This window comes from Salvia hispanica, chromosome 3 (genome assembly GCF_023119035.1).
Source record: "Salvia hispanica cultivar TCC Black 2014 chromosome 3, UniMelb_Shisp_WGS_1.0, whole genome shotgun sequence".
Taxonomy (NCBI): domain Eukaryota; kingdom Viridiplantae; phylum Streptophyta; class Magnoliopsida; order Lamiales; family Lamiaceae; genus Salvia; species Salvia hispanica.
In genome coordinates this window covers 52,301,048-52,313,642 of record NC_062967.1, presented here as the reverse complement: position 1 = coordinate 52,313,642, position 12,595 = coordinate 52,301,048, and the positions used below count along the sequence as shown (strand labels likewise).

The following is a 12,595-nucleotide window of genomic DNA, read 5'->3' as shown; positions in this document are numbered from 1 at the left end:
ACAATGTCCGATGATTCCTCAGATGGTTTCGTTAACATTGCGCGAATTTCAAGTTATAGAGTTGATATATGTGCAAAGTTACAGAGTTGATATATGTTTCGCAAACACTACTTATTCAGTTTTAATAATATGAGTAAAGGGTGTTACAGAGTTGATATATATTGTTGTTGAACGATTAGTCGATCCAATTGGTGGAGAAATATGTAAAGAAAATGGTTGGCTTTATTATGATTTTAAATTATACTCCATTGTCCTAAAAAGATATCTGCATTTAAAATGATAAGAAGGGGAGAAGAATAATAATTAAAAATAGTATTATGGATAGTGTACTCACATTATTATTAGTGTTCAATGAATTGTAATGGTGAACTATATTGGTATAAATTGTAAATAAATTAATGTATATAGGTAATAATAATAAGTGGTCAGAAACTAACTTGTTATTATTACTTTAGTAAAGAGAGTAAGTTAACACAAAGTATATTCCTGAGTTTCTTAATTATAAGAATGTGAATGGAATATACTTTTCGACTCCTTGTTTCTGTCTTGTGTTTTCACAATGAGCTTTACAACACTAGCCTATAGTTGGTTAGCCTCATCATCTGCAATGTTGATTGGTGCAATCGAAATATCCATCAAAGTCACAACGGACAAAGACCAACAATGTGGATGTTCTTGAGAATGCAAGCTTGGAACTTGGTGTCCCACAATTCTTCGGTCAATTTTGCAAGCCCCGTGCGAATTTCTTGTAAATTTCCTAACAACCAACTTTTTAGTGTTTCGGCATTATCGTCAATGTGCTGGAACTGCATCATTGCACTCGGTTATTCGAGGAGGTGCAAAACAAATCTGATTCAACTATAGGAAGGATAGGTTTATATATTTGCAACAGCTACGACCTTCTACAATATGCGTGCTACATTGCGGATATTTTTAGTAGTCTCTTTTTAAGAAGACTTTGGACGTCATGTGAGCTTTTCTCTCTCAAAACTTACTCATTGACAATGTTTGTTGTAGCGATGAAGTTGTTCGTAGATCTAACCAGCAACGACCTTAGTATCCAGGGACGAAGCCACATTGGGGCTTGGGGGGCCACTGGGCCCCCCAGCTATTCAAATTTTACCTATATATATAATAAATTGATACCATTAGCATGATTGGACCTTAGCGTAGTTGGTTTGGCTTGCGGTCTCTCTCTGTTGTTCAGTGTTTGAATCCCACAAAAGGCACAAGTCGGTATTTTTTGCGTGTTCTTTCCTTTGGCACAATTCAAATATTTTAACTACCCCACACTTTTCACATACTTTGCCAGCCAAAAGACTTCTCATTTACATATTAGTACTAATTATATTTCCATTTCTAAATTTGGATTATGTTCATAAGACAATTATATCAAATAATTGGTACCTAACTTGATTAATTTAATGTTAGTCACTGTTTGTTGTACTTTCATTTCTTTTATTATTTTAATGAATATCTATAGGAGTATAACATTTGTATGATACTCAAGTAATTATTTTATAAAAAAATCAGTAAATTTTATTTTAAACAATACTAATTCATTAATAGAATTCTTTATGTGTTAATTATAGATATGTGAAAAAAATATACTCACTGCGTCTCCAAAAAATAGTTTCATTTTGTCATTTAGGTTGTTTCTAAAAAATAATTTCATTTCAAAAAGGGTTATCCACTTTTTTCTCTTCTATCCCTTACTTTTTTCTCTTTCACTCTCTTACTTTATCGATTTTTTCTCTCCTCTCTCTTACTTTGATGATTTTTTATCTCCTTTCTCTGACTTTACCAATTTCTCATTAAACTCATGTCTTCCACAAAGAGGGACCATTTTATATGGACGGAGGGAGAATTATATAGTACTAGTAGTTTATTAATAGCAATTTTGAAGGTGTCACAACCGCTTTTTAATTACATTATATGCTATTTTGATATTTATGTTGCTTTTAACGATAGTACACATACATATCACTGTTTTCTACTACTTTATCTCTAATTCTTTCCCTCTCATAGCCATCTTAATCTATTGCCTACTCGTGCACTGTAAGTCGCAGCTGCTTTCGGCTATATTGATGCCGACTGAAAAATATCTACCAGTTAATAATAGTGTTTTGGGCCCCCCAGTGTAAAATTTCTGGCTTCGTCTCTGTTAGTATCCAAGATCAACTTAGTCGAGTTAGCAACCCAGTTTTCATGTGCATGTGTATGAATAATTTTTCATCAAAATAAGAATTTTGCTATGCTAATATTTACTCCCTTCGTCCCTAAAAATTTATCACATATTTCCATTTCATCCATTGCAAAAATTTGTCATATTTCACTTTTACCATTTTTTATAGTAGACCTCAAATTCTACTAACTCATTCTCACCCACATTTTATTATAAAACTAATATAATATAAGAGTTGTACCCACATTCTACTAACTTTTTAACTCACTTTCTATTACATTTATTTAAACTCGTGTGGGGTCAATAGGTGATAAATTTTTAGGGACAGTGGGACTAGCTAGTTTGTAAAACTGAAAATAAAAATTATTAATAAAAAATTATATTCAAGTAATATTTTTTGAATATTGCTAATTTAATTTATGGAATTTGTATAGTAGTTCAATTATTTTATTTAAATTATGGAATTTTTTCCATATTTTTCTATTCAATTGATAGTTGGTTACAAGGATTTTAGATTTTTCAATTATGAATGGATTTGGATTTAATTTTTTTAAATTCAAATTTATAGTTCAGATTATGATTAGGCGTACTTTATTATACTAATATATTGGAAAATCGCACGAAAATAAAAGAGGGTCAAAGGAATCGATATAAGAGATTTTGATAGTTACATATGGAGAACTAAATTGAAGAACAATAACATTATATGAAGCGATGGTAGATATATACCAGGACCCACATTGATAGGTGTTGATTGATATTGACCTATCACGGGTATACTGAAGTCACTGTACTTAATTATGAAATTTCATACTATGGTATAAATGCACTACTTGGTTGTGGTAGGATATTCCATTCAATTCCTTATTTATCGACATATTAGAGTTTACTTATTGATCATGCAGTTGCCGGGCGTTAGGATCACAACCTTTGTCATTTGATTGTTGCTACTTGACTCGCTTAAATTTGTGCAAACAAAATTTCGTAAGTGTACAAAGCTATCGTAGTTAAAGCAAGCTAGAGTATCGTATCCATAGGGACTAATTAGCATTGAATACCTCAAATTAGTAATTGTTCGCCATCTAGATAACAGAATGATGTTTTTTCTAATTCTAAAAAGACTAACTAAAGCGGTAATAAACAAAGCAATAGACCGTTTGGATTTGGTCAAATATGGAGAAAAAGCAGAGCTTCTGGATCCAACATACATGTTTTTGTATTAATTCAATTAATTAAACCTATTAGTTATTTTGCATCTCCAAGATTGATAGGAAAGTAGTGACCCTATAAATATGCCATTTAGGGTTGACAGAGAAAATGATTCATACGATTGACACATTTTTAATGCATAATTGGTAAAGTAAGAGAGAAAAAATAAAAAATAATCGAAATTATATAGTGGAGAGTGGGGCCATAAATAATAAAGTAAAAGCAAATAAGAGATGGAGAAAAAGATTGCTACAAATGGATATGAAGTATTTCTATGAGACGGACGAAAAATAAAATATGACATATTTCTATAGGACAGATGGAGTATAATTTTTCGTATCCCATTTTCCCCTTTCCTCGTTATTTTTGTGTTGAAGTTCTTTGTTACCTTACCGTACCGATGTTTTGTATGATTTGATGCAGGTTAGTGACTAAGAACCAAAGCTAAACATATGAAAAAAAAAGTTTCCAATTTTTGTTGTGTTTATTATGGTATTTCACACCAGCATGTTTCTTGATGTATAAATTGGAAAAGAGAATGAATTCTAGTTATTGCTCATATTCTGCGAATAGTTATTTTAACGCTGTATTTGCATGAAATTTACTGACATTTGAGATCAGAATTCTGCAAAATTTAATGAAAATACAAGTTGATAACAATTACAAAGGGAAACAATATCAAGTTAAAATTCACTACAACAAACATGAGCCAAACTCTACTTGATGGAGCCCAAAGGTCTCCCCCATTTATTCATGCCATGTCTAGCAGCTGAAAAATCGACACAACATTTGCCTCACATAATAATATACAACAACATTCAAACACGATGACTTCTCAATTATTCCGTCAAGAAATGCTCGATTTGTATAAGCGCCTGTAAACGAGCATCGCTTCATATTAGCCACATTAAGCAAACAAGCAAGATAAAGACGGGGCAAATATAGTAGAGGAAGAAGTGGGGCAGACCTCAATGGCAATTGCAGTTGGAGAAATGTCGGTTACATCTTCATATCCAAGTTTGGCCGCCATGTCTGTTTAGAACACATACGTTGTCAAAAATCTGGCACATTTCATGGAACATGAAATATCAAACGAGAACTGTGTGGCATGAGAGCTTACTTTCAAGAGAGACTCTCACGTCAGCATTGGCATACGCTTCACCCCTCTGTTCGAAAAGGGTAGATAGTCGCTTCATGGTCTACACGAAATCATGAGTGGATTGTGACACGTTTCAGTTATTGACCCTTTTCTATGATATCGACAAAAGTGATACCCTACCTTAGTGTAAGGATCTCCATCTCCATGATTCAACAGGGGACGAGAACCAGTTCCAACAGCTACAATTCTTCGAGCTAAGGCTTCCAAAGGCACGTCCAGCCAAATGCTAATACCCTTTCTCATGTGTCTCCTAGCATGAAGAAGCAAAGACTATTTAACACCATATTCAAGAATAAAAAAAAAGTCTAGAGCTTCACGTATTATTACCAATTGACTGGGCGTACAACTGCACCTCCGCCTGTTGAAACAACTAATTGATGCATCGAAGACAACTTCTTCAGCACTTCAGTCTAAAAATCAAAATTTTAACCATTAGTTAGTGAGAATGGACAAGATTTAGCCCTTAACTTGTGTGTTTGTATGTGTGTATTCACAAGACGAGAGAGCATTCTCAGGGAAATGTATAGATGCATTATAAAGTGTTGAAAGAACACAATAAACAAAATCTCGAGTTTTTTATTGTATGAGGACCTGGAAACAACCCAATTTATAATAGGAAAAAGTAATGGTTTAGTGCTGGCTAACCTCATTATCTCTAAAGAAGCTCTCCCCGTGTATCTTGAATATATCGGCCACAGTACTTCCACCAACAGCATCCTCTATCAGTGCATCACTGAAACAGTAATAATACTGAAGTTCAGAATTAAGTATGGCAAGATTTGCAGTAAGGATTGCCGAAAAAGACAACAAATGATTGTTTCCTATGTTTGTGTCTGTTTGTGTGTCTGTGTCCTTTCATTTTGGAACTGATAAGAGGAGCTAACCAATCAAGAAAGGAATATCGAAGGGCTTCTGACAAAACCTTGCCCACCGTTGTTTTCCCAGATCCCATCATTCCTGTAACATAGAAAAAAATTCAATTGAAATGCAAATGCAAATGAACTAAACAAGCTGAAATATTTTTGTCAGGTATCTGATGTGTTTACCGACCAACAAGATATAAGGAACGTCCATCTAGATTTGGTTCAACCTCTTCGGCTTTACTCTGCATAGCAATATCCAATTCAAGTTCCAAGTATCGAGAAAACGCCACATTTTCAAAGCTTAATCTATTTGCATACAGCTCAAGGCAGTGATTTTCCACTAAAGTGGTTTCGTGAATTCAGGCATTAGTAAATGAAATGCAAGAACTTGCCTTTATGATTTCTGATTCCTCAAGGAAAGCTGGAGAACTTTTAGATTCCAGCACCGAAGCTAAAGACAGAGAACACTGTAAGATTTTAGTGCGCAGTCAATGCATGAGGGAGTCAGAAATTAATTTCTTTGTTTCTTTTTATAATTTAAACGATGGAAAAAGACACTGAACTTCTTATGAAATGTCAAACGAGCACTCCAACAATGGAGAGAGACTAGAGAGAGGATATTATACACATGGAGAGAGAGGATATATAGAATGATAAGTCAAATATACTTCTTCCCAGATTCAACAATCCGTATCTGTAATCAATAGTACGAAAAAGGTAATCTATGTTGGGAAGAAAAGGATACAGAAAAGTCCTGTAGTGGGGTGTCGTGCAATGAATTTTCAAATTTAAAAAGTTGCTAAACAGAACTTCCAAGGCGTTAGGTTCTTGTTGTTCGAATGGGAACACCCATCACTGGTTATCACAATTTTATTAATTAGATACTTGAATGAATCATAACAATATCTTGGCACGAAAGAGTTAAGTTCTACACTTAAACCCATAATAAAACCACCAATACGAATCCACACGAACCAGCAGACATGTAAACTAAACCATCAGAGAGTGAACTTCTACCTACCTTTATGGTTTTCAGAAACACACGAGACCTTCAAAGTCACAAATCCATGGAATCGTTCTTTAGCACGTGCACAACGAGTAACTGGCACATGATACAGCCGTTGCCCCCCATACTTTCGGAAGAGCTGCAACGAGCCAGCCGGCTTTCTTGCAATCTTTTCCGCGCTTACCCAATTGGGTAATTGCAAGCCTGATGAAACTCGAGCCTCCATGATCTATCACTCCCTCTCCCAAAACAACCAAATCACAGTCCCAAGAAAATGAAGCCACTAACAAAATCTGAGCTATTCTTTAAATGATAAAAAGCTCAATCCTAGAAAACAAAATTCCGGCTGATATACTGCAAATGACATAAACTTAAATCAGAAATATCACCTCAATTTAAATACCTAAACTAAAAATCCTAAAATAATCCAATCCCTAGCATCCAATTTCAAGAAATTTGTGCAAAATAAACCATAACTCTTCATATAATCGAAATGAAATAAACTTCAATCCTAAAAAAACAAAGTTTCAGATGATCTTCTGCAAATGACATAAACTTCAATCTGAAAATCTCACCTTAAAGTAATACATAACCTAAAACCCCCAAAAAAGGTCCAGCCTTTAGCATCCCATGCTATCCAATTTCAATAAATTCACCCAACACAAACCATAAAACTTCATATAATCAAAATTTTGAGGCAACTATTATAACCCATATGACAAACTACATCAGAAATCGAAAATAGACAGAGGCCACCTACCAATTTTTTCCTTGAAATAGCGGTGAATGAATAGAAACAATAGATAAATGTGAATGAATTGAAGAAGGGATGAAAAAAAGAGTGTAAAATAATGTTTTACCTACCAGAAAATGAGACGATGTTGTAGTTGAGAATCTTGAGATGAGAAATGGGGTAGGTAGCATCACAAAATTTATCAAATGTTTTAAATGGAGTTGTATTTATATATTCCTCCATCAATAGTCAAATCTCACGTGTGTCATTTGCTCTTTCCTCAATTTAAAATTATTATGCTTTAATTTAATTAATTATTTATTTAACGTGTACAGTAGTGCTATTTCTTTAAGTTATTCCCTCCGTCCCTGAAAATTTGTCCCCTATTTCCTTTTCCGCACAAAATTTGTCCTCTTTGGAATTTACCTAAAATAGACTATCAAAATACCCTTCACTTTCCCCCTAAATTTCAATGTGGGACCCATACTCCACTACACATCTCCATTTAATACAAAGTCAAACACATTTTCTTAAAACCCGTGCCCGGTCAAAAGGGGACAAAATATGGGGGACGGAGGGAGTAATAATTACTGCCTCCGTCTACCAAATTATGACACACTTTGACCCGATACGAGTTTTAATAAATGTAATGGAAAGTGAGTTGAAAAAGTTGGTGGGATGTAGGTCCTACTTTTAAAGTACTATTAGTTTTATTATAAAATATGAGTATGAATGAATTAGTGGAATATGAGGTACACTACTAATAAAAAATAAAATAAAGTGTGTCAAATTTTTAGGGACGGACAGAAATAATAAACTGTGTCAAAATTTGGGGGACAGAGAAAGTATAATTAGGTTGATTATTCCATGAGTATATATACTCAGTTGTCACAAGATTTACAAAATATTGTTGAATAGAATCATATATAAAGAGAGAAAATATAGTTAAATGTATTAATGGTAGTTTACTTTTTTTTCTGAAACTAGAAATGTGATAGTATCTTTTATTGGATAAAGAAAAAAGAAAGTGTGTTATGGAAAAGTAATTTTTAAGTTTCAATAGTGAATAGATGTCAACTAGAAGCTACTACTAAAGTAATGTAAATGTTGGGAGTTAAAAGTATCTTTATTTCCATTTTCTTTTGTATATAATTTTTTTTGCATCCCATGAAAATAAATATTCACTTGTTAAGTGAAAGTTAATCGGATCGTCCCTTAACAATATAGAAGTTGAAATGATAAGAATTTTAATAATCCTTCCGTCACATAAAAGTTGAGTCGTATTCTTTTTTAGTTCGTCCCAATAAAGTTGAGTCATTTCCTTTTTTAACAAAAAACAAAACATCTAATCACTCTTACTTTATTCCATCATTTACTTTACTCTCTCTTATCTTTCCTACTTTTTTCATCTCTCCTATTTATTTATTATAAATTCTTAATCTCTGTGCCTAAAAGTTTTGTCTCAACTTTTATGGGACGGAGGGAGTACTAAATTGATAATATAAAAAAATAATTAAAATATTATTAGTCCATTCTATAAAAAATAGACTAAAAATGAAAGTGGATTTATTATTATAAACGACAGACTAAAATGACAAAAATGAATTATTTTTAGGGATGTGGGAGAACCAATACTACTATAAAACTAGACACGATTTTATTGATCTCAAACGACTAGCCAAATGAAGTTGAACAAATAGGTGAATGGACAACAGGGAAATGAGAGGTTCATTCTTCTACTTAGAGAAATACATTAGTGCCACATTTGAAACTCAAAGAATGTAGTACTTTTTTTTTGTGAAAATAAAGTGAGATGGACTCCTTTATAACTAACAAAACATCCATTCCCTTGTTCAAGATTCCCTTATAGAGTTTTTCTAAGGAGATGGGTAAATGAAGAAGTTAACTAATAAAGAATAATAATTGTTATTTTTACCTTTTTTTTTTATCAAAAATCATTCTTCAACAAGTGAGGACAAAAGGTAAATGAAAAATAAAAAAACAGTTTTTATTGGCGGGAGAAATAAACACCACAAAATCTTAATAAAATCTCAACAACAAACACTGATGAAATAAATTTACTTCTGCTCCGAAAAAGCCTATTGAAAAGACAACTAGCGCCAAATTAACTCACCCCACTCCTCTCGTAATTCACTTCTTCTGCTCCCAAAGCCAAGTACTTTGAGCTAATTATGTTTCAAATAGTGTTTACCATTTTATATTGTTTGTTAAATATATTGTTTATAATTTATATAGTACTACTAGTATTACATTACAGTAGACAGTAGTAATTTGGGGAATGCAATTTCTTGTACTACTTAGTTTTTATTTTGAAAAATGATTTACCTTTTCCATATACCTTTTTCTCTTTGAAATATATTAATTTTGGAAAGATATATTCCGCTTTCAAGAATGATAAATAGATGATATACTATTTTAATATATATTTCCCCCGGTACTGTTATAAGTTAATCATTCCAAAGTTGCTAAGTGCTAACAAATGAAGTGGGACAGCCATGCATTCAGAACTCATTTTAACTAAAAGATTCATATTCTAATTATTCAAGCTTCTATTCATTTAACTGGAAAAGTACACATCCATTTTCAAGATTCAACAAATTATCATCCATTTAAAGAAAAAACATATTTACATCCATTTTCAAGATTCAACAAATTATCATCCATTTAAAGAAAAAGCATATTTTTAGCTCAAAAACAAGCTGAACATAATTCCTTCTATCTAATATGGATTATATTCCACATCATTTATAACTACATAGCACACTAACACAAGTACACAGCCCTATTGTGTTTAGTTCTATATATATCATTAGCATTTGTTTTAGCAGAATTTGATTTAGCGAAAGATATCTTTATATATCTACACAAGAGTGTGATCAATTGCTAATTTTTTTAAGTTGTTAAATCTGCTAACTCATCAACGAAGTGTATTAAAAATGTCAACACATAGTTTTGCTGACATTTACGATCGTTTATAAGATTCAAAATAAAATTAATTAAATTACTCTCTTCCTCCCAAAACTATAATCATCTTCCCTCCTAGAAGAGAAATATAGTTGTCGTTATTTTGCAGCTTTTGGTACATATTAATCTCTCTTTAATAAGTACGTAACAAATAGTGTTCTCTCTCCTTTCAAAAGAAGCAATCCAACCTTCTTCCAAATTACTGCGAAGCTTCCCAGATGGTGGTAGGTGCCTCTTTCTCTCTCTATTCAAACTCATGATTTTTTTTATGCAAATTCAATTGTTAATTATTTTGTGTTAGAACTCATTACCTTATTTTTTTTGGTGAATTTATTTTCGAATTTCTTGGTATTGACATTGTTTTGTTGGTTTAAAACTCAATGTTGAGGGTAGTGTCAGGTGAACAAAGTAGGTTATCCCAATCTTTTGCTATTAAATGACCTTCATTCATTGTGTGTTGTTTATGTGTGGTGAATTCATATCTTGGACGATACCGAAGGGGTACGGGCGAGCGTGCTCATAGAAGTTGGACTGACCGGGAAGAGGAGACGCTAGTGATCACATTGAAGGAACTCGTTGCTCACGGCTGGAAGTCCGACAATGAATTTCGAACCGGATATCGTAGCAAGCTTGATGATGCTATGAACCAACAGTTACTATCCTTAGACATCAAGATCAATCCACGTATCATTTCGAAGATCACTGTGTGGAAAAAAAAATCTTGCTCGTCATTGGTTGCTATTCTCAAGCGGAGCGAAGTTGGATTCAACATGAAGGGTGACTAAAAAATAGACTGTGATGACGATCAATATGATCAGATTGTGAAGGTATCCTACCAACTATGCTGTATGAGAGCATTGTTTGTAGTCTTCTTTAATTTTTTTATTGCCCTAGAGGACCGAGGATGAGGTGCAATAGAGTGATTTGTGCAACAAAGTAATTTTGCATAAAAAGTGTATGAGCAACTTGTAATGCCTACCAATCCGATTTCTTCTTAATGGTGAATTGAGTACGATTTCCTGAAAATGCATGAAGTAACAATACATCATGACGAATGTACATCACAATGCTATCAAATTGTGTTTTGATCAAAAGGAGTAGAACCAGTTATGCTAAATGAACTGAAGCTTATCTCAATGTCAAATAGGTGTATCATGAGCTCAATTAAAAAATATATAGAATTTCTAATGGCTTGTCTTACCAATTGAAGAGTGTGGAGGTTGACGACACTGGTATAAAACCGGTGTTTTGTGTAAATGGTTAGAGTAAAATTAATTTTGGATATGACATTATTCAAAAGAGTAAAGGTAAATTTTGTCCTAAACATATGGCCGAAATACGAATTTGGTCCAAAACATTCACTTTTTGAAAAACGGGTCCATAACATATGAAATTCGTGTCGTTTACGTACATTTTTTACGGTGCCGTCAATTTTTGACGGTCAACCGTCGATTAGCATAATTTTGACCCGATTAGGCTTAATCTTGGATTATTAGGCATCTAATTATTTTCTAATTAAATGGATTTTAATTCCTTTTCAATTCCTTTTGCATTTTTAATTGAAAGGCCATTCATTTTCCCAGTACACTCCAAACACTTAGAAACTAATTGACTCCCTCCCAACTCTCTTTCTCTTTTGTTAGAGTTTGTATACTAGAAATCACGTTTCGAGTGATTGAATACTGTAAAACTCTTATTTTATTTTCCAATAAATAAAACAGATTATTTTTGTCATAATGTTGTTATGTTTTACATTTAATGGATGTTAATGCATGTTTAAATGTATAAGTTAACTTAACAAAGTCTAAGTCTTTGTTTTAGTAGACCGGTTGTGGGCGTCGTCCACTTTAAGGTAACACGGTCAGTTCTAAACAAAGAAAAAGATGAATTTCACAACCTAGATGGAATTTGACTACCCATCGAGAAAGGTTGCAATGTCAGTCCGCATATTTCTAAGCCTTACTGAAATAAGATGACATTGGTGTGGTATAGCACTGAACGGATCTAACAGCAAGACTTGCCTTAGGCTATCTACTGAAAGGCGAGGTCTTGATAAATATTTATTTCTTAATCAATGTAGGTTAGCATTGAGCATACGGTATTGATTATGCACTGCTTTGACTTATCAAATGGTGCGGGTTTTTCGTAACCCAATTATCCTGATATATTGGGTAGTGGTGATCGATATCTAGCGGTGCTAGGATTGCTATTATATTGAATCGTGCGCGAGCTGAGTCTCGTTTGATAATGTCCTCAAGAGGAGCGCGAAACAAGGTTTTATTATTCGGAACCTAGCTAGTTGGAGTGTGATTACTCTATGAATAATAAATAAGCGTTTCATGCTAAGTCCACTCTTGGAATTAATAAGAAGTTAATTAATTAAGTCAATAGCAGACATTAATTAATTAATGGACATTTTAATCTTAAGCACGGGAAATGAAAGTTAAACGGAAAC

At 33.1% G+C, this 12,595-nt stretch overlaps 1 protein-coding gene across 4 annotated transcripts; it reads right to left on the bottom strand.

The window, feature by feature from the left end:
* Positions 1 to 4,004: 4,004 nt before the first annotated feature.
* On the bottom strand, positions 4,005 to 7,350 carry LOC125211382 (shikimate kinase, chloroplastic-like). Of its 4 annotated transcripts, none has more exons than XM_048111143.1 (11): positions 7,287 to 7,350; positions 6,438 to 6,776; positions 5,809 to 5,867; positions 5,604 to 5,658; positions 5,438 to 5,510; positions 5,199 to 5,286; positions 4,881 to 4,963; positions 4,674 to 4,803; positions 4,515 to 4,593; positions 4,362 to 4,426; positions 4,005 to 4,269 (listed from the first exon to the last, which is right to left on the bottom strand). In XM_048111143.1, the coding sequence occupies exons 2-11, from the start codon at positions 6,646 to 6,648 to the stop codon at positions 4,234 to 4,236; spliced, it is 879 nt and encodes a 292-aa protein (XP_047967100.1). In that variant the 5' UTR covers positions 6,649 to 6,776; positions 7,287 to 7,350; the 3' UTR covers positions 4,005 to 4,233. The 4 variants fall into 4 exon arrangements, with proteins under 4 accessions (XP_047967100.1, XP_047967102.1, XP_047967101.1 ...); XM_048111145.1 differs by having other exon boundaries at positions 7,283 to 7,313; XM_048111144.1 differs by lacking the exon at positions 7,287 to 7,350 and adding an exon at positions 7,183 to 7,275.
* Positions 7,351 to 12,595: the final 5,245 nt, after the last annotated feature.